General features: G+C 38.7%; 1 protein-coding gene across 4 annotated transcripts in view; it reads right to left on the minus strand.

The window, feature by feature from the left end:
- The window catches only part of WDFY2 (WD repeat and FYVE domain containing 2), a 191729-nt gene that overhangs the window by 109375 nt on the left and 55127 nt on the right, over nt 1-27227 (minus strand). For all 4 annotated transcript variants that reach the window (XM_003927176.4, XM_074387659.1, XM_074387661.1 and 1 more), the window contains exon 2: nt 1658-1725. In XM_003927176.4, the coding sequence (XP_003927225.2) occupies nt 1658-1725 (68 nt within the window). The remainder of the gene's footprint in view (nt 1-1657; nt 1726-27227) is intronic.

The following is a 27227-nucleotide window of genomic DNA, read 5'->3' on the forward strand; positions in this document are numbered from 1 at the left end:
GAAACTGTGGCAGGTTTGATGAAGCAAGACCAGAAAAAAACTGGTTAAATCATTTAAAAAAACAGGAAAAATGGCTGGGTGCGGTGGCTCACACCTGTAATCCCAGCACTGTGGGAGGCCAAGGTGGGTGGATCACTTGAGGTCAGGAGTTTAAGACCAGCCTGGCCAACATGGTAAAACCCCATCTCTACTAAAAATACAAAAATTAGCTGGGTGTGGTGGTACGAGCCTGTAGTCCCAGCTACTTGGGAGGCTGAGGCAGGAGAATCGTTTGAACGTGGGAGGCAGAGGTTGCAGTGAGCCAAGATGGTGCCACTGTACTCCAGTCAGGGTGATAGAGCAAGACTCTGTCCTTAAAAAAAAAAAACCTAGAGAATGCTCTCCCTCTTCATTTAGCTAAACTCTCATCACTGCCATGGCTTAAAAAGTAAGTTCAGCTTGATTTCATAACGTACAATAGTATCTTCTAGAAGCAAAACAGGTAAGAAAGGATATAGTATTTAGAATTACATGAAGTTTCTTCTTCCCCAATAAAAAGGGTTGAATACTTGGTTCAGCTTGGTTATCATCTATTTACTATAAAATTCTAAAAACACGCAAAGCTTCAAAGATAATTTGAAAGTCATTGAAAACCATTACATTGTTAATAATCATTTGTTTATAAACAAGCAAAATTGTTGTTTATTACAGTATTCTTTTGCCAGAAGCATAATTTTAAGCAAATCTACAATTTAGCATGAATTTATTTTGGCATGTGCTTCTGAAACTGGTATACTTATATCAAGAGAGGAAATATATACTGCAGCAAGCCGAAAGTATAGGAGTCCAAACAACAAACCTGGGGGATTTTTCTACAATGTCCATTTTAATGAAGGTTTGAAGGAAGGGGAGTAAGGGAAATGTTTAATACAAATGATAATAAGTTTAATTATTTTACACTAAAATAAACATGGCATAGGATGCCCAAACTTCACTAATTTTAAAATTAAAAGGCTAGACTAAAAAGAAACTTCTTATTTTGGGGGGTCAATTCTTCTGCAGCTGTGGAGGAACTACTGCAAATGGAATAATCTAAGAATCACACATATCTTTTTTCTTTTAAAAGTGTACTTGGAAGATTCATTATTTATCAGTGCAAGGACATAATCCTCAGATAAGATCTTGGGGAAATGAAATCAACTTCTAATTAGAACGTTTCAATCCTAAGCAAATCCTTTTAGAATTGAATGTTCAATGCTGAATGTCTTGAATTTGAATAAATGATGTAACAATAAGGCAAGGACAAATTTACTTTCCAAATGTAATCACTGGACAAAACTCTGAATTGCCTAAGGACATACTTTACAAAATAGCTGAACAAAAAGTTGGAAAAGAGAGGGGAAGACTGCTGCAATCAGAAAGCCTATTTGCTGTAGTCCTTCTTCCATTAATCTTATTCAACAGCTATGAATATACAGTCAATTTCACAACAATTTTCTTACTTTACATAGTGAAAGCCTTAGAAAATCTAAAATGATTTAATATGGTACTTTTCATTATAATGAGAATCCGAACCTGTCTTCTCTACTTAAGAAAAAAATACAGAGAAGGCAATCTGCGAAGGAAGGAGAGTTAGGGTATATGTCTGGTTTTTCAAGACAGAGATTTGAATACTTACAAGGCATTGCATGGTATATGCTTGGCCAATACTGTCCGCTGTCCCTCTTTAACCAAACACGAACTGTCCTACAATAGAAGAAAATATGTGCATGAAATCACATTATTCTTAGTCATGGGAAAATGTTGATACATAGAAAACAAACCTCTTAATATTACATAGAGAGAGGTCGGGCACGGTGCTCACGCCTGTAATCCCAACACTTTGAGAGGCCAAGGCAGAAGGATCACCTAAGGTCAGGAGTTCGAGACCAGCCTGGCCAACACGGTAAAAATCTATCTGTACCGAAAATACAAAAATTAGCAGGGCATGGTGGTATGCGCCTGTAATCCCAGCTACTCGGGACGCTGAGGCAGGAGAATCACTTGAACCTGGGAGGCGAAGGTTGCAGTAAGCCAAGATCACACCATTGCATTTCAGCCTGGGCAAGAAGAGTGAGACTCTGTCTCAAAACTTTAACAAATTAAGAGAGAGAGAGAGAGAGAGAGAGAGAGAGAATATCTTAACTACACATAATACATATACATATGTATCTTAACATAAATACATACATATGAGCACCATATATACCTCTCTAAACATTCTACATTCCTTAAGCTTGAGGCTTCTACACATTTAGAATTACATATAACTCTAAATATCATGCCATGTGTATAATCACGAGAGTGTTTAAAAATTAAAAATTATTATTTTCATTCTTGTTGTTTTGCCTTTCCAAGCAACTGATCTTTGCCCAAGACTGCTGGAGAACTATTTGGTTTTATTAGTGAAGCAACTACAAGAGATCAAATAAAAAAATATGCAGTATCTGACCTGAACAGAAGGATTATACAGTCCATGATTTTGTAAGCCAAGCCATTGTCTCAAGGGAGTTTTTCAACATGCTCAAATAATTATAAGCTCTGAGGCAGATTTTCTGAGCTAGTGGTATCCATGGAGCTTGCTATGGAACAGGGTTATACTGCAGCAAAGGCTGTGCATGAAGTTCCAGGCCAGCAGCTGTAGAGAGACAAGGCAGATACCTAGGAGAACTCAGAGCAGAAGCCAAAGACTGAACTACCTGGGAAGCACCATGAGTTTCTGACCAAACAGAAATGCCTAACCATGAATTACCAGCTGTAACATCATCAGCATATGCCAGCAAAGCAAACACAAGTAGGAGGTTAAAAGGTATTATTCCAGAGACCAGAGGAAATAGTGAACATCAAACAGAAAGAAAAAGTCAGTATCACACTGCCCAGATATCATAGGCTACACACCCCACCCCACACTCTTAAGCCATTCCAGGGTTAAAAGCAGAGTGAGAAACTGAGCACTTTTATCTCAGAGAGAGTTAGATACTTCCTAAAGATATTATTTAAGTCATCACACTGGACAAAGTTTTAAATTATATCTGCCACTTTCCCCTGCTCCAGCTAATTAGGAGGTCTTCTATAAATAAGGAGTAGAAAAAAGTCTAGACCAACTACAGATATAATAAAGAAAGAATATTTTATCTGCACAGTCAGAAGTTATGATGTAGTGATATGTAGTGACACCACTACATATACGTGCAAAATTCAGTCCTTTTGGTCAACTATACTAATTTGTGAGGTGAACAGATACAATGGTAAATAACTTATATAAGAATTAAACCTATGCATACACATACTGCTAATATAGTGACACACATATCAGCATACATCACAGAAGATGGTGGAATAAGACACTCCAAAGCAGTCCTTTCACTAAATCAACTATTAAGCTGATTTTTCAAGAACTGTCAGCTCCATCTCTATGGTAGGCAGCCACCGAGACTGCGGCTCATATTCCTTGACTGGCCTGCTTGTACCAGGAAGTGAACATCGTCCTCCACAGTTTGGAAGGGGTGTGTTTTGATTTGCCTGTAAATTCACTTAGAGATTGGAGCAAAGGCTGGCTATCATTTCAAACCCTTAGGGCTGAAGGGCTTCCCAAGCAGTATCTTTCAAAAGAAATTAGATACAGAAACGTTTTTATCGTTATTGGATGCAGGCATTTAAGGAAATCACTGGCTGACCTTAGAGATAACAGGACAGGGACCTCAGTGATCACATGCAACAAAGAATGTAGTCTTTGCAAAAATAGTTCGGAAAAGTCACTAAACAAACAGATAACTTTAGCATTCAACTAGTAAGAACGGCAACCCCTGGAGAGGGAGAATTATATGACTTCCAGAATTACTGCATTATAATATTCAAAATGTCTAGTTCTTAACAAAAATTGCAAAATACACGAAGAAAAATTAAAATTAAAAAGTTGACAGAAAAATTCACAGAAAAAGAAGAGAAGAAATGGACAGAAACCATCCATGAAAAAGCTAGAACAGGCTTACTATACCAAGACTTTAACAGTTTTAAATAGACAAAGAACAACGGAAATCAGGACAAGGTTCTATGAACGAATGGGGAATATCAATAAAGAGACAGAAATTTCAAAAGGGAATCAAATAGAAATTTTGGAGCTGAAAAGTACAATAGTTTAAATAAGTAATTCCATAATGAGGTTCAACAGCAGGTTTTAAGAGTCAGAAGAGGCAGCAAACCTGAAGATGAGACAACTGAAACTATCCAGTCTGAGGAGAAGAAAGAAAAAAAAATAAAGACCATGAGAGACCAATAGGACATCATCAAGTGTACCAACAAATGCAATACGGAATTCCTATAGTAAGACAGATGAATTCTCTATCTAGCTGCAGTATCCTTCCAAATGAAGGGGAAATTAAGACATTCTCAGATAAACAAAAGCTAATGAAATTCATTACTAGTGGACCTTCTTTACAAGAAATGTTAAAGGAGTTTTTCAGGCTGAAACAAAAGGGCACTAGATGGTAACCTGAAGCCATACAAGAATTAAAGATTACTGGTAAAGGTCACTACGCAAGTAAATATAAAAGCAAGTATCACTGTATATTTTAACTCCTCTTTCTGTTTCCTAAATGAATTAAAAGACATACACATAAAACAAGAATTTTAAATCTGTCTTTGTAAATGGACAATAAAAGGGGTGGGAACTAAGCTAACTAGGAGCAGAGTTAATGTACACTAGTAAAAATAAATTGATATTAATTTAAACTAGATAATACAAATTTAGTTATACAGAAGAGAAAAATAAGAGAATCAAAATGGTACATGAGAAAGAAATCAATCAAACATAAAAGAAGGCAATAGTGGAGAAATCGAGAAACAAAAAGAGATTTAAGACATATAAAAAATAAACAGCAAAATGGCAGAAGTCAGTCTTTCCTTATCAGTAATCACTTTAAATATAACTAAATTCAACTCACAAATTAAAAAAAAAAAAAAAGACTGGTAGAATGGAGTTAAAACAAAGACAGTCCTGTTTGCTCAAAGCGATAGGAAGAGATTTAAAAACAAAACAAAACAAAACAAAACAAAAAACACACATGGTCCAACTCTATGCTACTTAAACGAGATTTACTTCAAACTCCAAAACAAAAATAGGTTGAATATGAAACAATAAAAAAGACATTCCATTCAAATAGTAACCAAAAGAGAGCTAGGTGAGTATACTAATAACAGATAAAATGGGTTTTCAGTTAAAATTTATTACAAGAGAAAAGGATACTACTCTGTATCGACAAAAGGGTCAATTCATCAAGAAAATATAATAATTGCAAATATATATCCTCTAAAGAACAGAGCCCCCAAAATATTAATATATGAAAAGCAAGCACTGACAGACTTAAAGGGAGAAATAGAGTTTTACAATAATTGCAGACTTTAATACACTACTTAAAATAAAAGATAGAACATCCATACAGAAGAGCAATAAGAGAACAGAAGACTTGAAAAACACTACAAACCAATTAGATTTAATGATATATAAACAACACTCTAACCAACAGCAGAACATATATTTTTTTCTAAAGTACACATGGAACATTCTCTAGGATTGATGAGTTGTTAGGCTGTAAAACAAGTCTCAATAAATTTTAAGATTGAAATCATACAAAGTATCTTCTCCAACTATACGGGATGAGGCTAAAACCAATAACAAACTGGGGAAGAAGTGACTAGGAGAATCAGAAAATACTTTCAGATGAATGAAAATGAAAGCACAACACACTGAAATGCATTAGGGGCTTAGAAAGAGGTACTCAGAAAGAAATGTGTAGCTATAAATACCTATATTAAAAAAGAAGATCACAATAACCGAATTTTATACTTAGGAAAAGCAAACTAAACCCAAAGTCAGCAGAGGAAGGAAATAACAAAGATTAGAGGAGGAAAGAAAAAAAAAATTAGAATCAATGAAACAAAAAGTCATTTTTTTGAAAAGATCAGCAAAAATAACAAACCTTTAGCTAAACAGAAATTTAAAGGATTATAGGGAAAATTTTATATGCCAGCCAATTAGACAATCTAGATTAAATAAACAAATTCCATCTACCAGTACTGACTCAAGAAGAAATTGATAATCTCAACAAACCTAAAACAAGTAGAGATTGAATCAATAATCAAAAACTTCTTTACAAAGAGAAGTACAAAACCAGACAGCTTCACTGACGAGGTCAACCAAACATATAAAAGAGAATGAACAACAATCCTATTCAAACTTAAGAAAAATGCAAGAGGAAGAAATACTTTATAACACATTCTATGAAAGCTGGACAAGATACCACAAGAAAACTACATACTTAAATCTTCATGGAGAGAGATTCACAATTCTACAACAAAACATTAGTAAGCCAAATTCAACAGCACATTAAAAGGATGACATACCATGACCAAGTGTGATTTATCCCAGGAATGTAAGGGTAATTCAAAAATAAGAAAATCAATCAACGTGATACAACACATTAATAGAATGAACACACACACACACACACACGAGTGCGAAAAATTCAACAATCTTTCATAGAAAAAAACATAGCATACTAGGAATAGAAGAAAACTTCCTTAATCTAATAAAGGACATTCATGAAAAATTCATACTTAACATCATACTCAATAGTGAAAACATTCTCCCTAAAATCAGAAATAAGGATGTCCAATTTCATCACTGATATTCAACATTATTAAAAGTCCTAGTCAGAGTAATTCGGCAAAAAAAAGAAACAAAAGGCTAATAAAACAACTAATGCTAATAAATTAAGCAAAGTTACAAGGTACAAGATCGGCAAACAAAAACCAGCTGTTTCTAGTAACAAACATTTCTAAAGAACTTACAGCCCCCAAAACACTTTACACATATATTTAATCTTTACAATACCCGATTAAATAGAGCTCTCTTCACTAAATGTACTGCCCTCCTTACACCAACTTGTATTAAAGGCAATTGATAAATCTTTACACCTAAAAATACAAGTACAGCATATAAAAGTATCTGTTCTCTTATCTCCTGAGGTACAAGAGCAGTTTTAAAAAGAAAAAAAGGTTCTGCATCTTAGAAACCAAAAGTACCATTTGGATGGTTAGGAATTTCCTAAATAAATGTAAATTTTACTATGCAAAGCCTTAAAGTTTTAATTTTTCTGAAAATTGCATTTTAAAAATAACACGAAAAACATTTTTCCCTGAAGAAAACTTTCAGAAAATGACAACTGACAACTGTAATTAAGAGTCACATTAAGCCAGCAGAGGTCAGGGTATTTAGGAAGAAAAATGTCTGACCACTGAAATGCAAGGAAAGTGTCCTTTCACCCCCCACACAAAGCCCTGGGTTCGCAGCAGAATGACAAGGCCAAATGCACTACACAGTCCATCTTGCACCTGCTGTTTTCTTCTCTCCCTGCCTCTTCTTCTGTCCCAGGCTCCCAGTACAAGGCAGAAACCAACACTGGGAGAGACACCATGCTCATCTAAAAAATACTAAGATGAGTAAGCCCACAGGGGGTCTAAGTAGTTCAGCAACAGGGATATTTATTTTAATTTTTAATTTTTTCAGACAGAGTCTCACTCTGTCACCCAGGCTGAAGTGCAGTAGCATAATCTTACAGCCCAGGTATGTAGTAGGCTACATCTACTACATGGGTGTAGAGTGCAATGGCTCGCTGTCACCTCCACCTCCCAGGTTCAAGGGATTCCCCTGCTTCAGCCTCCCGAATAGCTGGGATTACAGGCACATATCACCACACCCAATTAATTTTTGTATTTTTAGTAGAGATGGGATTTCACCATATTGGCCAGGGTGGTCTCGAACCTCTGACCTCAAGTGATCCTCCTGCTTTGGCCTCCCAAAGTGCTGGGATTATAGGCATGAACCTCTGCGCCTAGCCTGAGCTATTCAAAAACAGCATAATCTCACTCTATACTGGATATAGTTGATCACATTTCAACAGATTAAAGTTACTTTTAGATATTAACCCTATTCGTTAGACCTAAAACAAAATTGCTTTTATTTTTATTTTAAGTTCCAAGATACATGTACAGAACGTGCAGGTTTGTTACACAGGTATACATGTGCCATGGGAGTTTGCAGTACCTATTGACCTGTCCTCTAAGTTCCCTTCCCTCACTCCAAAATTGCTTCTTTAAGGTTACAACAGATGTTGGATAAACTGTGGTGTTTATCAAAACTCTACTAGGATCAGTGCTGGTTTGCTCCTTAATGGACTATAAATACAAGCAGAGAAGGAACCATACTTGATATTTGATATTTTACCATACTTGATATTTGCCCCAAGGCAAAGCACTCTATCAGATCAAAAACTGGTGCTCATTGTTCATGAAAGATTAAAAGAATCAATCAAAAATCTCTCCCCTATGGCCATGGCCACCCCAACCTACTTGTCCACTGTCAGGAACTCCTCTGCACCTCTGGACAGAGGCCTGGTGCAAAAAGGCAGTAAAGAAGCTAGACTGATACTGAGAAGCCTATATGCTGTGCTAGGTGAGATGATGGGAGGGAACTATGAATCCTTAATTGCACAGCTCCAACCCTTACTTCCTAAAGAAATAAGGAAGAACAGGGAATTCCCACCACGTCTCCAATCTCACCTCAACTTCTCTCCAAAGGACTGAATTCAGTGCCTGCCTCAGTTACAACCTTAACTAGGAGAAGTGTGACACCACTCAGCACAGTAGCCAGTATGATTATGCAGAGGGGGACTCCCATGTTCAACTAATCATAGTTGAACATAGCAGGGAATCATATGCTCCCTTTTTGAGATCCTAATTTTTAGTTTTGTATTTGACTTTCTTGTTTTAAACTGTGCTGACACACATAAGCTGCAGTAGAGTTTTACCAGACACAGTTGCTAAACTGACTCGTGTGTGCGCGCACACGTGTGTCTCACTGTTTCCCAGGCTGGTCTCGAACTCCTGGCCTCAAGTAATCCTCCTGCCTTGGCCTCCCAAAGTGCTGAAATTACAGGCATGAGCCACTGCACCTGGTCCCCCTAAGATTTGAATACCATATTTTTACCATACACTTTCTATGTTTAGATATGTTTAGATACACATATACTTACCATTTGTGTTTCAGTTGCCTACAGTATTCAGTATAGTTATATGATGTACGAATTTGTAGCCTAGGAGTAATAGGCTATATGTATCATACAGCCAAGGTAGGTAGTAAGCTACACCATATAGTTTTGTGTGAGTACATTCTATGGCAATCACACGATGACTAAACTGCCTAATGATGTATGTCTCAGGATGCATCCCCACTGTTAAGTGACACATGACTATATTCATGGGAAACTGGTTCCAGGACCTCCCCTAGATTTTGTATGCTCAAGTCCCTATTATAAAATGGCACAGTATTTGCATACGACCTACATACATCCTCTCAGACTTTAATCTCTAAATTACTTATAACACCTAACACTATGTAAATGCTATGTGAACAGTTGTTATATTGTACTGTTCAGGAAATAATGACGAGGGAAAAAAGTCTATACATATTCAGTACAGATACAACCATCCTTCCTCCCCACCTCCCCCAAATATTTTCTGTCCAAGTTTGGTTGAGTCCATGGATGCAGAACCCACAGATAAGAAGGGCAAACTGTATATGGCCAAAGCACCACACCAGGTTCACGCCCCTACCAATCCTAGCCTGCAAAGATATATCCTTTGTGCTATAGTCTAGCAATCTTTAGGAGTCTGCTTATAGTGATGGAGATAATAAACAACATGTTCTGGAACAACAGGGATTTTCCAAGACTATTAAAATCTAGAAGTTCGGAATTCTCCCCCATTGCCACACAAGTACACTTCTATACATTCATTCATTGACTTGTTGAGTCGTTCATTTACTCGACAAACATTTATCAAACACATACTAGGTATCAGTATGTGAAACACACTGGAACCACAAAGACAAACAAGTGCTACCTCTGTCATCAGGAAGCTCACAGTCCACTGGGGCAGACAGGTCACAGAACATTACAACACAGCAAGATAAGAGGTAAGGTATGCAGATGTCCATGCTGTGACAGGAACACGTGGGGTCATCTAACTCTGACTACAAAGCCGGTGCTCAGGCAGGGTTAGATAAAGCTTCTCAGAGATGATAGTGCCTGAAATGCAAGGTGAACAGGCATTTGTCAGAGGAAAGTGGAGAGGACGTAGGAGCATGTTCTGCAGGATCATGGCCTCTGCCACCGAAGACAAAGTGAGCAGGAGTGGTGAGAATCCAGCCTGGACAAAGAACAGGCAGAAGGCCACCGATGCTGAGGATGAGGATGCTGGTCACAAAACCACGCTTGCTTTTGTTTGTTTGGGGGCAGCCTGGAAAAGGCTGGGTTACCTTGAAGTAACCAGTGTGGAGGATGTAGGCAGTAAACCAAATAAATCAAGATGAAGGCCTAAAAGAGAGAGAGAGAGAGACAGATTTTAGAGCAGTCAGGAAGTAGAAGTATCAGGACCTGGGGGCTGGCTGGATATGGGGTGTCACATGAATGGTGGTGTCATTCATCAATAAGTGATTTTTGTGGAAGGCAATGCTGAGTTCATCTTGAACACACTGCGTGTGGGGAAAATCCAGGTAGGACTGTTGCAGAGAAAACTGTCTACATGAAGTTCAGGGGTAAGACCTGGGCTGAAAATTAAGATTTGGGAGACATCACCATAAAAGGAGTAGCTACCAGAGAATAAAAAAAGAAGGCTGAAAACAAAGACAAACACCAAGAGTGAAGGGGTGTCAAGAGAAAAACATCTGCAAAGACCTTAGCACATGCCAGCAAAGAGGCAGAAGAAAATCCTTCTTTACTTCACAGACAAAAAATAAGTCCTGAATTTCAGTCCAGAAAATAAGGTCATCATAAGCACAACTAACAGCTGAACTATATTCACAGTGAAAACATGCCTACAATAAAATACTATCTATATAGGTCATTTTTCTGAGAGAAAAGGGAAGGCTGGGGGTGGCAACAAACAGTATACCACAGGTTGCTAAGCTACTGAATAAAATAAGACGGGGCGTCTACCCATGTTGAAATCAGGCTTTTAAAAATGTGCCCTAGAATGATGCAACCTTCATTAGTTACCATAGCAATGAGCTTCATTTCCCAGGGGACAATTGTTATTTTTGCCACCACTGAAGTAACTTGGGGTAGGGGCTGGGAGAAGTGAATCCCACTGTGTTTTGAAGACCCTGAATTTCCAAGGAATCGTTTTCTGCAGATCACACCCCACAACAGCAAAACAAACGGAAGGCAGCCCTCAGCGATCTGGAAACTAATAGAAAAACTTTGAGCAACAGGATGTCAGATCAGCAATGCCTTTTTGTAGTTTTTATAGTCATTCATTTAAAGAGAAAAAAATTATTCAAATGCAGAAAATGTTGCAGAGATTCTTAGAAAACATAGCTGAAAGATTTTTTAAAAGATGATTTCTCTATGATTATCAGATTTCTCTAAGATTATCAGATTTCTCTAATTACTTGTAATAAAAACAAACTGAGAGTTTCCCAGCAAATGCATTCTGACCACATATACTAAATAAACTAAACCCCATCTTCTACAATGCACTGTGCATCTTTTGTATCCAGGGTTTCTCCATGATACACAGACGCTACTGTGTGGAAACTGCAAGTGAATTGAGGTGGCCAGGGGTTTCAACAACGGGGGACTCAAGCTGGGTGTTGTCCAGTATTGTCTAGCCTCTGGTACCCTCTTGCCAAGTAGCTCAGTTCTCACATTAATGACCCTGGTACAACAGACTGAAACAACTTTGCTGAATCATACACCTGGATTTTTTCTCATAGCTGTAGCAACTCAGCAATCAGTGATGAGAGTAGAGGTGTGGCTATTTATTTTATATTTCAACACCTTGGGCTTTTAACGGCACTCTTGCTTTAAAAACATCCTCTGCCATTCCAGTTCTTTGCAATCATGTGTTTCAGCAAGGTGTATTTATTCCAGCCATCTCCCCTTGGAGTTTTTATCAGTTGGGTCATTTCTCTTAATCCAAGGGCTGTGAAAGCCTTCACAATTTAGAATTTTTAAAATCACAGTCAAGTGACAACATTCTCAGTGTTTTAAAATCTGTAAAATGAAGTCTCAACATGAGGTTAAATGGATCCATATACCAGGTGAGAAATTACAAACAATACACTTGGAAAATGGTTGTTTTAAACAGTCAGAAGTAAGAACCTTGAGACAGGGAAGGAATAGATGAAGTCACAAGGCCTTAATTCTGGTAGCTTTCTTACAAACAGCACTATTTTGTGTCAGCAGATAGTGCCCTTGCACTGTAGACTTGCTTTTGTTTTCTTAGTAATTTAACTCTTACTGACTAATGCTTAAGCACTGCTTCCTGTCCTTGCATAGTTGTGGGTTTTACACTTCCCTGACTCCCTCTGTCTCTCCCCAGAGTTACACACATATCCACTTTCCCTATGAAGCCTTTGCAATTCTTCAGGCAAAACTAAGCTCCAGAATCCCACTGTACCTTGCACAGGCCTGTGTTGGGACATATCATATTAATCAATGTTAGTTAGCAAGTCCTTCTTCCCATGACACAAGAAATTCCTTGAATAATCAATAATTCTTTATTTGAATAAAAATTTAAAAATTTTTATCTTTTTTTTTTTTAGAGTATCTACAATACTTTCATTTTTCTCACATATAGTATTTAGCATACAGGAGGTGCTTTAAAAAGGTTATGTAAATACAGGGGGAAAAAAAGAACAAAGAAGGGGAAATTAAAGACAAAAATGAACACTATCCAAGCAAAGGTAAGGAGGAGCCCACAAGGAAGTAGTGGGAACAGCAATGCACCAGAAGATCGGGGAGGCTGGATGGGGCCCTGGGTATCAGCATCATCCATGCCATCTGCTCCTCAGCCAGAGTCCCTCACAGGCAAGAGAAATATGAGTATCAGCCTTGACCTGGCAGCCTGAGCAATTCAACAATATGAGGGTGTTCATCAATACCACCCAGTAAGAGAAATCGGGATGATACCATTAGAGAAATAATATAGATTTAAATATTGTTCTTGGCTCCATACACAGTGGGAGGGCATGGTCTGTGTCATCCTACTCACCACTATTCCTCCAGCCACTTACAGTGGCAGTCATGTGAAAAATGCTCAGTAGAAACAATTAAATAGTAAATGGAAAGAGCAGATTCAGAGAATGCCCCTGGCCCCTACTATTCTGAATCCAAGAGGGATTAACTGCTGTCTTCCAGGTCAGTCATCTTAAAAACGCAGCAGAGGGCTGGGCGTGGTGGCTCACGCCTGTAATCCCAGCACTTTGGGAGGCCGAGGTGGGTGGATCACGAGGTCAAGAAATCGAGACCATCCTGGTCAACATGGTGAAACCCCGTCTCTACTAAAAATACAAAAATTAGCTGGGCATGGTGGCGCACGCCTGTAGTCCCAGCTACTTGGGAGGCTGAACCCAGAATTGCCTGAACCCAGGAGGCGGAGGTTGCAGTGAGCCGAGATCGCGCCATTGCACTCCAGCCTGGGTAACAAGAGCGAAACCCCGTCTCAAAAAAACAAACAAACAAACAAAAAACGCAGCAGATGCTGGGGAAAGGGGAACAGGGAGTGATTGTGTAATGGATACAGAATTTCTGTTTGGGATGAGGAAAAAATTATACAAATGGATAGTGGTGATGGTTGCACAAGATTGTGAATATACCTAATGACACTGAATTGAACACTTACAAATAGTTAAAATTATACACTTTATGTTATACATATGTTACCACAATTAAAAACACAAAAAAGAAAAACAGCAGAATGACACACTCTCTCTCTCTCTCTCAAACTGTCTTCATAGAGTTGCCAAAGGTACAGCTATTAAAGACAGATGCCCACAGGCTGGCCACGAAGCAGGTCTGCAAAAGTTATTCTGGTTCAGAATGCTATTACTAAAATAAAAATCTCTGTCTGGGCATGGTGGCTCACACTTCTAATTATAGCATATTGGGAGGCCAAGGTGGAAGGATCACTCCAGTTCAGGAGTTTGAGATCAGCTTGGGCAACATGGTGAAATTCCATTTTAACAAAAATACAAAAATAAAATAAAATAAAATAAAATAATCAGGGAGTGGTGGAGTGCACCTGTAGTCCCAGCTACTCTGGAGGCTGGGGCAGGAGGATTACTTGAGCCCAGGAGGTGGAGGTTGAAGTGAGCTGAGATTGTGCCACTGCACTCCAGCCTGGGTGACAGAGCAAGACTCTGTCTCAAAAAATAAAATAAATAAAATAAAAATTTCAATGGACAAATAATTCATATTAGATACAAGCAAAGAGAATGTCTAAACTGTAAGATAAATGAAAAGCAATCTATTAATAGAATACAGTCTTCACAGAGACAAAGAAATGGAAAATGTGAAAGGTTAAACATAAAAAACAAAGTAAAAAAGATTAAAATGAAAGGGTCTAAGATATCTATAACTGGAAAGACTAATAAGAAAATGGGGAAAAGGTCAATAATTGAGAGATAATGTTTCAAACTCAGACAAATTTTGAAAAATGCCAATCCTAAAATGAAGGCAATTAGTGACAAGGAAATTAGCTCAGATCAGATCAAAATTTATTTCCTTTCCCAGACAAAATGGTATGATTATTACGATGACTGTAACTCAACTACACTCCCATTTTCCTGATATCCTGGAACATTAGACAAAAATATTCTCTAGGAATGCATGTAACCACATCAGAGAAAAGAAGAATCCAATCATACATCATTAGATTATAACCACTTTTCTTTGCTATGTTCTCATAAGAAACATACCAAACACATTTTTCAATACCATTGCTTATATTTCAGTAGTGACTAGAAATACTCCATGAATAAGATGGACCCAAATTGGGTAGAACGTGGGTTTAGAAAATAACTTCTACTAACAAGATCAAATAGAACAGAGCAGAAAACAGCTCTTCTGCCTTCACTGTCTCTATTTCTCTTTATCCCTTATAAATCATCCCAGTAAGCAGAGCAAAGATATAATCATCTCCAGCAGATGTGTGAAGATACTAGCTAGGACTCTAGATGAATTAAATGATTTGATAAATGTTATGTAGGAAGATGGTGAGGTAAACCACATCAAAATCTTAGTGTACTTAAATAAAGTGCATGCACTTTGTCTACTTGTTTGAATAAATCAACAGTAAAAAGATGTTCAAATTAGGAAATTTGAAAATGTTAAATATTAAGAAATTATTGTTCATTTTTTTTTTTCCTTGAGACAGAGTTTCACTCTTGTTGCCTAGGCTGGAGTGCAATGGCGTGATCTCAGCTCACTGCAACCTCTGCCTCCTGGGTTCAAGAGATTCTCCTGCCTCAGCCTCCAGAATAGCTGGGGATACAGGCACCTACCACCATGCCCAGCTAATTTTTTGTATTTTTAGTAGAGACGAGATTTTACCATGTTGGCCAGGCTGGTCTTGAACTCCTGAACTTAAGTGATCCAACGCACCCAGCCTATTTATTTATTTCTGTGTGATAAAGGTACTGGGGTATGTGGAACCAGTTATCCTTTAAAGATATGTACTACAGCATTAACAGGCAAAATGATACAGTAATCTAAAATTTGTTCACTGCAAATACCAGCATCCACACCCAACAAAGGTGGACGGAGTAGACAGATGAAACAAGATAGGCAAAGGTTGATAACTAAAGCCGGGTGATGGATATATCACTATTTTTGTGTGTTGTATATAGTTGAAATTGCCCACAAGAAATGTTTCTAAAAATCTTCGGCTTTTGACTCATATCAACAATTGTATAAATATATACAACAGCCTCTTCTGGGAGCACAAAGAGATTATGAGTAGAAAAATAGTAGTGATTATTAATTCAAGCAGTTCTAAACACTTTTGTCATTTACTTAGCAATCTGAATTGATTTAATATCCTTTATTGGTATTAATAAAAGTTCACAGATAAAACGCTTTATTTCTAGATAACAAATTCTGGGCTTCTAAAATGAATGAACACCTTGAATAAATTATGTTTTTAAAGATTTGAACAGCTGAGACTAATTATCTAGCATAATTGCCTAAATGTCAAAAATAATAATAATTGATACACAGTATCAGAATAATCCTGCTAGAAATTTTTTAAAAGCTCTCATGTCAAATATTCTTAATATATATGATGGTAGTATATGTCAATGAGAAAGGAGGTAGTAGCATTATAAGCTGCTTTGAAGTTAGTGGAGTAGATGAAAATACCTACTTCTGCAGTGCTTAAATGTATTTTATTAGAAGATTAAATTCTCCTCACTACTGAAAAACACCAAATGGCATAAAATAATTCAGATTCCACATTAAATAATCTACATTATTTTGAATATCCATCTACTTTCCTTTTATGACAAAGAAACAAGTAGTCTCTAGATGGAATCATAAAAGCTCTCATAATCTAGCCTATTTTTAAAAGTAAGACTAACCATTTCTCACAAACTTTAAATACATCTGACATGCCTTGTAGAAATGCAAACGAGGTATAAAACAAAAAAAATCAAAAAGGACAATGATAATACATCTTTCCTCTGCCAAGTCAAATAAACAAACAACAATAACTACTGCCCTCTACAATTCTGCTTGGAATAAAATGATGATTTTTGAATGAATGGCTGAAAAAAATCTCATGTTATCTTGGAAAACCACAGTATACAGATAACCCCTCCTCCTATAACCAACGTTTCTTCCTGTGGGATTTTGTGATGCATAATGTATACTCACGAATGTTAATAAATCTCATAAATCAAAATCACGTTACCTTTCTTTCCACACTGAGCCTTTCTCATAAGCTTCTATAGAACTGTGCATCAATGTTCCTTGATACATTAAAGCACATGTGTACAAAAGTGGAGATGAGCCCACGAGAACAAAATTTCTTTATATTTTTGGTTGGAGAAAAGTCTCTTGCCAGAGACAAGTCATTATATTCTTAACCTCCCTTGATTTTAAACTGTGGCAATAAAAAAGCATACATGTAAACTCATTAAATACACAGAGAAGCCACAAAGACAGAAGCTGCTGTTTATTAGCCCTTATTTTTGTTTTTGTGGGGAAAGTGAGGTAAAAGCAATAGTTGTAAACTAAATTATTTCCTAAAATTTTCTTCTTCAAGAATTTATCAAATTGCAAAAAGATTCTGAAATTCTAAAGAATCTTGACCTGGAGCTAAGGCTGACAAGCCACATAGTCCCTCCACCAAAGGCCATTCTGTTATGAAGCATAATATGTAAATCACTGCTCTGCATAATATGCAGCAGTATCAAGTTAAGCCCTCCAAAAATAAGAATCCAAAAAGCTTAGCAGTGCCCAATATTTTTACTAGCCAGCATACTCCCAAGGAGTTATATAAGTAATAAAATGAATGAAATCAGCATTTTCTGACTCACACGGTATAGCTTTTCATGAATGGGTACTGATGTGTGCAAATGGATTAACCCTCTGATCTCATTTTAATGAGTTTCTTTTTGTCTTCGAGGGACTACACTGCACAGAAGCTCAGTCAACCTACAGTCATTTAAATCAATCCATTTAAGAGGTTTAAGAAATGTACTCACTTGCACTTATTTGGCAATACTAAATTCACCAAAGTTTAAAGTCAGAGAATAATTTAAATAATATAAAGTTATCTCTTCCATCCAAAAGGTTGCTCAGCTCTGTCAAATTCTACCTCTTAACGTGACTAAAATCTGTCTTCTTTGCTATCTATACTGCATTGTTCACACTCTCATTAATACCCCACCCCCAGGAGCATCCTAGCTGGTCTCTCTACTCCTATTTCATCCTTCTCTGATCCCTTCTTCACCCAGTCATTTTAGTCATCTTTCTAAAATCCAAATCTAATTATGTCAGAACCGTCAAAGATTTGAGGACCATGTCCAACTTTATAGTTTACCAGGCCTTCCAAGAGCTGACCTCTGTCTGCTTCTCCGGCCCTATTCACCCTAGCTGCCCAACGCTGGTCCCATACTCTACACTAAACTACTCTTGTCAGAGGCATTCAAACCAAAGTGACTCCATCTTGATTAAGGGCTAGGAAGATGAGGCTGGGATTTCCTGGGCTATATTCCCAGAAAGTTCGGTATTCCTGGCCTCTAGATGTTTATGGTTAAGGGAACAAACTGATAATGATTACTAAACAGATTCAGACTTCGGAGTGTCCTAATATCCCAGCATCTTGAAAACAAAAGCATTCCTAATTTTCCTTTAAAGATAATAATATCAATTCTTGAAAAATATAGTAATTAAGACAATTAATCCTTTATCACAAACCTTTGTCAGCAGAGCACATCTCCCCATAATCTTTTTTATCCTATAATACAAGCACTATACCTAGGGTAGACGTGTTCCTCCTCTTACTTTCAGGAATGCCCTACTCTATCTATGGAGTAGCTTATTTTCTTAACAAACTTGCTCTTGTTTTGCACTATGGACTCATCCTGAATTCTTTGTTGCACGAGATCCAAGAACCCTCTCTTGGGGTCTGGATTGGGACCTCTTTCCTGTAACACTCAGTTCTCTAACATGGTAGCTGACAAACATTTGGATCTCACAGGTCAGGAAAAACAGTAACAAAAACAACTAAAAGGGTAGTGAGTACAGCACAGGGTTGCCAACTTTTCAATTGCCAAAAAAATTTTTTAAAAAAGGATTTTAAACAAAAAGTTTACAATTTGCTAGTACTTTCATTTTACAAAAAGAAAAACATGATCTTGTCATTTTAAAACATGAAGAAATTTAATTCTAGAAATAAAATGCTCATTGCATTGCCCCATCTCCTTTTTAAAAAGTTCTGCTGAACACTGGTAAAAACTTCTGCACAAACTTGTTCAATGAAACCCCGGCCCTAACTACACCATATGTTTATGTCCCTGCAGATGCTGACCTCCTGCTGAGACAACTGTTCCTCCTCCATCCCCGGTTTTCACCTGCAAAACTAAGACACCTTATAGGGCAGGGCAGTACTTTTCAAATTTTAATGTGCATAAGAATAACCTAGGGATTTTGTTAAAATGCAGATTCTAATCACAAATATTTTGTCCAGTGTTTCTTCCAGAAGTTTTATAATTTGAAGTTTTACACTTGATCGAAGTTCATTTTTTCACATGTGGGTGTCCAATTATTTCACACCATTTGTTGAACTCTTTCTCCACCGAGTTGCCTTTGCTCTTTGGTCAAAAATCAAGTGACCCTGTATATGCGGGTCTCTTTCTGGACTCTACCCTGTTCCATTAACCTATTTGTCTAGGCCAAGTGATCTCATTTACATGTATCTAGATGGATCATGATCCAAAGACAAAGAGATACCTGTCAAATGACAGAGGACCTGGAATATCCCAGACCTCCTGGATGTTTGCCTTGTTTTCTTCCCCCTCACTGTATTGTATCCTTTGCCTCAGCCAAATATACTTTGTGGAATCTTGGGAGTACTTTCCATAACTGACCCTGGGTAGTTGCTGCAATGATTTTGCTTTCTGTCTAAAAAGACTTTTCTTATTACGAAGCCCAAGGACTGGCTGTTTTCCATCATGCCTTAATGGGTCAAGGCCAATTCCCTCTTTGCCTCTCTGCTAGAGCTGGTACTTCCCAGGTTAACTGAAGGTTGATCATAGCCTACAGGCCTATTTTGATAATAACCAGTTAACCATGACCAAGATAACTACGACAATTGTAAAAGGAGGAATTTTTTAGTCGAAAGTGTGTTTACAAATCAGTGTGTGCCAGCGTGTGAACTGCAAGTCTGCATGTATAAATGTGTATTACAGAGGTAGCTGAAGCTAACAGACTCATTGACCTGAAAATGAACACAACTCAGCAAAAACCAAAATCTTTCAAGAAACATCACCAATTGCCTAACAGACTATTGTTGGGATTCCTGACATATGAAAAGGAAGCATGCACCCAGCATGCTGAAAAAAAAACCATGAGGAAACCTCTGGTGGGCATTCCTTCCATTAAGAGAGTCAAGTCAGGTTAAAGTACATGTAAGTGTTTCCATAGTCTGAGAAGGGAATTACACTTTGGCACTGCCCCAGATACAGGAATATCAGAAGAGAAATGGGGAATGAGGGTATGGTTAGAGTAAAGCTGCCAGTTTTCCTTCCACTAGTTGGGAAAATTAAATAGTAATAGCAGAAGGAATAATAACATACTGAGCATTTGTTATTTTCAGACACATTGTGTTTTATTTGCTTTATATCATTTAATACTCACAAAAGTTCTAGGAGGAAGGGAGATCCTGCTTTCACTTCCCCTTTAAAAGTGAGGGACTGTAGTGTAGAGACCCTCACCTGTCTGTCTCCCAAGTCACAGGGCAAAAAAGAACCAGGAGTTCCTCCCCGCAGTCTGACTCCAAAGCCCAAGCCTTACCATGAGACTATCACTGAAGATGTCTGAATGCTCAGAGAGAGGGAGAAATCAGACTTGGAGGAAAAAAAGGTAAAATGGAGGAAGTCTGGTGAAAAGTTTTCACTATTTAGAAAACAGAAGACAGGAAGCCAAGGAAAATGCCTTACAGGCATTTAGAGCTCCTTGCAGAGTCCGTTAGTTAGATCTGGATTTGATCACGTCTAATTTATGCCTCAAGGTACAAGAGACAAAAATACTTACTGTTCTGTGAAATTCTGTCAATTACACAAAGCCGCTGTTCTTCACAGGCTGGCATGAAAAATGATGATCACTTCATAATTTCTCTCTCAACTTCGCCATTTAAAAGGTTTAGGACTTCCTGCAGGACACAGTAACTCAAGCCTGTAATCCCAGCACTTTGGGAAAGTAATCTGAGATGGGCAGATTACTGAAGGTGGGGAATTCGAGGCCAGCCTGGCCAACATGGTGAAACTCTGTGTCTACTAAAAATACAAAAATTAGCTGGGCATGGTGGCGCATGCCTGTAATTCCAGCTACCTCGGAGGCTGAGGCAGGAGAATCCCTTGAACCCGGGAGGCGGAGGTTGCAGTGAGCTGAGAGGGCGCCATTGCACTCCAGGCTGGGAGAGAGAGCAAGACTCCATCCCAAAAAAATAAAACTAAAAAATTAAAAAACAAATATAATGTTTAGAGCTTCCTTTTGGGGGGACTCTGCATTCGTCCCTTCCCTCTTGTCCAACTTTGACTTTTAGATAAAATCCACTTAACCCAACCATGATGCACCCTATTACTTTGATCAATTAACAAATGTCTTCACAGGAGGGATCCAAGATGGCCAATTAGGAGCACCTAAGGACTGCAGCTCCCAGCAAAAGTGTGGAGGGTGAGTGGACGCCGCATTTCCAAATGGATTATTATTGCCCACAGACCAGGAGATTCCCAGGCGGAGGAGACCCACGGGTCACCAGCATGGCTGTTTCTGCCGCCAAGGTTGTTTTTGCTGGCACAGCTGTTTTGGCCTGTGGCTGTTTTGCCAGTGCCCTGGTGCCACGGTTCTCCATACAAAATACACGGGTCCGGGCACCATTTTAGCTTACAACTGGAGCTCCAAGAAGGCCGAGTCACCCTTGGAGTGACTTATTAAAAAGGGGACTGAAACAGGGAGCCAGGCCAGGAGATTCCTGAGCCAAAAAGCACCACCAATCTCAGTGCCACTGTTTCAGTCAGCACAGTGGGTCACTGCATGGGAAATCACACAGATCCCAGCGCTTTTTCAACAGGTGACTGGAACACCTGGGAGACAGTCGACCATTCAACTTAAAAAAAAAAAAAAAGGCTCTGAGGCACAGAGCCAGGTGATCAGGCTCTACTGGTCCCACCCCCACAAAAAAACAGCAATTGAACACTCTGGATTGAGAGTTTCACAGCAAGCACAGCAGAACCTGGGACGGTACAGCTCTGTGGGGCAGGGGGGGCGTCCACCATTACCAAGGCATTCCACAACTACGGAGGTAGTTTGTCATTGCTGAGGCAGCCCACCATTACAGAGAGAGTCTGCCATTACAGAAGTGGGCTGCCATTGCCGAGGCAGTTCTAACTACACCTGTATAAACAGGACTGCAGAGAAGTTCACACAGCAGCTGGGCAGAGCCCACAGCAGCTCAGCAAAGCCTCTGCAGGCAGACAGTGAGTAGGCTGCCTCCTCGCTGGGCAGGGCAGTCTTGAAAAAAGGCAGCAGCACAACAGAAACTCTATTTAAATAAAGCCCTAACTCCCCGGGACAGAGCACCTGGAGGAAAAAAAAAAAAAAAAAAGCCTGCGCGGGGCGGGGAAGGTGTATGATTCTGCTGCAGCAGACTTAAACATACTTGCCCAGCAACTCTAAATCAGGTGTTCCCAAACTATGGCCCATGGGCCGCATGCAGCCCCCTGAGGCCATTTATCCAGCCCCCCGCCACACTTCAGGAAGGGGCACCTCTTTCATTGGTGGTCAGTGATTGGAGCACAGTATGTGGCAGCCCTCCAACGGTCTGAGGGACAGTGAACTGGCTCCCTGTGTAAGAAGTTTGGGGACGCCTGCTCTAAATGAACAATGGAGCTCACAGCTCAGCACTTGAGCTCCTATAAAGGACAGACTGTCTCCTCAAGCAGCTCCCTGACAATCGTATATCCAAAGAGTCACCTCGAAAAGGTGAACTCAGACTGACATCTGGTGGGTGGCCTTCTGGGACAAAGATAGAGGAAGAAACTGGCAGCAACCCTTACTGTGCTGCAGCTGCTGCAGGTGATCCCCAGGCAAGAAGGGCCTGGAGTGGACCTCCGCAGTTCTACAGAAGAGTGGTCAGACTGTTAGAAGGAAAACTAAGAAAGAGAAAGAAATAACTCCATCATCAACAAACTGGATGTCCACTCAGAGACCCAATCTGAAAGCCAACAACTACAAAGATGACAGGTGGATAAATCCACAAAGATGGGAAGAAGCCAGCACAAAAAGGATGAAAACACCCGAAACCAGAATGCCTCTCCTCCTACAAGGGATCACAACTCCTCACCAGCAAGGGAACAAGGCTGGATGGAGAATAAGTATGACGAATTGACAGAATCAGGCTCCAGAAGGTGGGTAATAAGAAACTTCTCTGAGCTAAAAGAACATGTTCTAACCCAATGCAAAGAAACTAAGAACCTTGAAAAAAGATTTGACGAAATGCTAACGAGAATAAACAACTTACAGGGGAATATAAGTGAATTGATGAGGCTGAAAAATACAACACGAGAACTTCGTGAAGCATACACAAGTTTCACCAGCCTAACTGACCAAGCAGAAGAAAGGATATCAGAGGTCAAAGATCAACTCAATAAATAAAACAAGAAGGCAAGATCAGGGGGAAAAGGGTAAAGAGGAATGAACAGTCTCCAAGAAATATGGGACTATGTGAAAAGACCTAATCTATGTTTGATAGGTGTACCTGAATGTGACGAAGAGAATGAATCCAAGCTGGAAAATACTCTTCAGGATATTATCCAGGAAAACCTCCCAACCTAGCAAGGCAGGCCAATATTCAAGTCCAGGAAATACAGAGAACACCACAAAGATATTCCTCAAGAAGAGCAACCCCAAGGCACATAATCGTCAGATTCACCAGGGTTGAAATGAAGGAGAAAATGCTAAGGGCAGCCAGAGACAAAGGTCAGGTTACCCACAAAGGGAAGCCCATCAGACTCATAGCAGATCTCTCAGCTGAAACCCTGCAAGTCAGAAAAGAGTGGGGGCCAATATTCAACATCCTTAAAGAAAAGAACTTTCAACCCAGAATTTCATATCCAGCCAAACTAAGCTTCATAAGTGAAGGAAAAATAAATCCTTTGCAAACAAGCAAGTACTCAGATTTCATCACCACCAGGCCTGCTTTACAAGTGCTCCTGAAAGAGGCACTAAACATAGAAAGGAACAACCAGTACCAGCCACTCCAAAAACATACCAAATGGTGAAGAGCATCAACACGATGAAGAAACTGCATCAACTAATGGGCAAAACAGCTAGCTAGCAACAAAATGGCAGGATCAAATTCACACCTAACAATATTAACCCTAAATGTAAATGGGCTAAATGCCCCAATCAAAAGACACAGACTGGCAAATTGGATAAAAAGCCAAAACCCATCAGTGTGCTGTATCCAGGAAACCCAACTCACATGCAAGAATACACAAAGGCTCAAAATAAAGGGATGAAGGAAGATTTACCAAGCAAATGGAGAGAAAAAAAAAAAAAAAAAAAAAGCAGGAGTTGCAATTCTCGTCTCTGATAAAATAGACTTTAAAACAACAAAGACCAAAAGAGACAAAGAACGACATTACATAATGGTAAAAGGATCAATGCAACAAGAAGAGCTAATGATCCTAAATATATGCACACCTAATACAGGAGCACCCAGATGCATAAGGCAAGTTCTTAATGACTTAGAAAGAGACTTAGACTCCCACACAATAATAGTGGGAGACTTTAACACCCCATTGTCAATATTAGACAGATCAACAAGATGGAAAATTAACAAGAATATCCAGGACTTGAACTCAGACCAGGAACAAGCAAACCTAATAGACATTTACAGAACTCTCTACCTCAAATCCACAGAATATACATTCTTCTCAGCACTACATCGCACCTACTCTAAAATTGACCACATAATTGGAAGTAAATCACTCCTCAGCAAATGCAAAAGAACGGAAATCATAAACAGTCTCTCAGTCCGCAGTGCAATCAAGTTAGAATTCAGAAACTAACTCAAAACTGCACAGCTTCATGGAAACTGAACTGGCTCTTGAATGTTGACTGGATAAACAATGAAATGAAGGCAGAAATAAAGAAGTTCTTCGAAACCAACAAGAACGAAGACACAACATACCAGAATCTCTGAAACACATTTAAAGCAGTCTCTACAGGAAAATACACAGCAATAAATGCCCACATGAGAACCAAGGAGAGATCTAAAATTGACACCCTATCGTCAAAATTGAAAGAGCTAGAGGAGCAAGATGAGAAAAACTCAAAACCTAGCAGAAGTCAAGAAATAACTAAGATCAGAGCAGAACTGAAGGAGACAGAGACACAAAAAACCCTTCAAAAAAAAAAAATCAATAAATCCAGGAGCTAGTTTTCCAAAAAGATTAACAAAATAGACAGACCACTAGCCAGATTAATAAAAAAGAAAAGAGAGAATAATCAAATAGATGCAATAAAAAATGATAAAGGGGCTATCACCACAGATTCCACAGAAATTCAAACCATCATCAGAGATTACTATGAACATCTCTATGCACATAAACTAGTAAACCTGGAAGAAATGGATAAATTCCTGGACACTTGCATCCTCCCAAGCCTAAACCACGAAAAAGTCAAAACCCTGAATAGACCAATAACAAGGGCTGAAGTTGAGGCAGCAATTAAGAGCCTACCACCCAAAAAAAGCCCAGGTCCAGATGGGTTCACAGCCGAATTCTACCAGACATACGAAGAGGAGCTGGTACCATTCCTTCTGAAACTATTCCAAATAATCCAAAAACAGGGAATCCTTCCCAAGTCATTTCATGAGACCAACATCATCCTGATACCAAAACCCGGCAGAGACTCAGCAAGAAAAGAAAACTTCAGGCCAATATCCATGATGAACATAGATGCAAAAATCTTCAATAAAATACTGGCAAACCAATTGCAACAGCACATCAAAAAGCTTATCCACCATGATCAAGTAGGCTTCAACCGGGGATGCAAGGCTGGTTCAACATACGCAAGTCTATAAGGATAATTCACCACATAAACAGAACCAAAGACAAAAACCACATGATTATCTCAATTGATGCAGAGAAGGCCTTTGACAAATTTCAACCCTTTAGCCCTTTATGCTAAAAACCCTCAATAAACTAGGTATTGACAGAATCTACCTCAAAATAATAAAAGCTATTTATGACAAACCAACAGCCAATATCATACTGAACGGGCAAAAACTGGAAGCATTCCCTTTGAAATCTGGTACTAGACAAGAATGCTCTCTCTCACCACTCCTATTCAATATAGTACTGGAAGTTCTAGCGAGAGCAATCGGCAAGAAAAAGAAATAAAGGGTATTCAAATAGGAAAGTAGGAAGTAAAATTGTCTCTAATTGCAGATGACATGATTGTATATCTAGAAGACCACATCATCTCAGCCCAAAATCTCCTGAAACTGATAAGCAACTTCAGCAAAGTCTCCGGATACAAAATCAATGTGCAAAAATCACAAGCATTCCTATACACCAATAACAGACTTGAACAGAGCCAAATCAAGAACAAACTGCCATTCACAATTGCTACAAAGAGAATAAAATACCTAGGAATACAACTAACAAGGAACATAAAGGACCTCTTCAAGGAGAACTATAAACTACTGCTCAATGAAATAAGAGAAGACACAAACAGATGGAGAAACATTCCATGTTCATGGTTAGAAGAATCAGTATCATGAAGATGGCCATACTGCCCAAAGTAATTTACAAATTCAATGCTATCCCCATCAAGCTACCAATGACCTTCTTCACAGAACTGGAAAAAACCACCTTAAACTTCATATGGAACCAAAAGAGAGCCCACAGAGCCAAGTCAGTTCTAAGCAAAAAGAACAAAGCGGAGGCATCACACTACCAGACTTCAAACTAGACTACAAGGCTACAGTAATCAAAACAGCATGGTACTAGTACCAAAACAGAGATATAGACCAATGGAACAGAACAGAGGCTTCAGAAGTAATGCCACACATCTACAACCATCTGATCTTTGACAAACCTGACAAAAAGCAAGCAATGGGGAAAGGATTCCCTGTTTAATAAATAGTGTTGGGAAAACTGGCTAGCTGTGTGCAAAAAGCAGAAACTGGACCCCTTCCTGACACCTTACACTAAAATTAACTCCAGATAAATTAAAGACTTAAACATAAGACCTAAGACCATAAAAACTCTAGAAGAAAATCTAGGCAAAACCATTCAGGACATAGGCATAGGCAAGGATTTCATGAACAAAACACCAAAAGCATTGGCAACAAAAGCCAAAATAGACGAATGGGACCTAATCAAACTCCACAGCTTCTGTACAGCAAAAAACAAACAAACAAACAAAACAAAACAAAACAAAACAAAAACAGTCATTAGAGTGAATTGGCAACCAACAGAATGGGAAAAAATTTTTGCAGTCTACCCATCTGACAAAGGGCTGATATCCAGAATCTACAAAGAACTAAAACAGATTTACAAAAAAAACCCAAAC

This window comes from Saimiri boliviensis, chromosome 16 (assembly GCF_048565385.1).
Source record: "Saimiri boliviensis isolate mSaiBol1 chromosome 16, mSaiBol1.pri, whole genome shotgun sequence".
Taxonomy (NCBI): Eukaryota; Metazoa; Chordata; class Mammalia; order Primates; family Cebidae; genus Saimiri; species Saimiri boliviensis.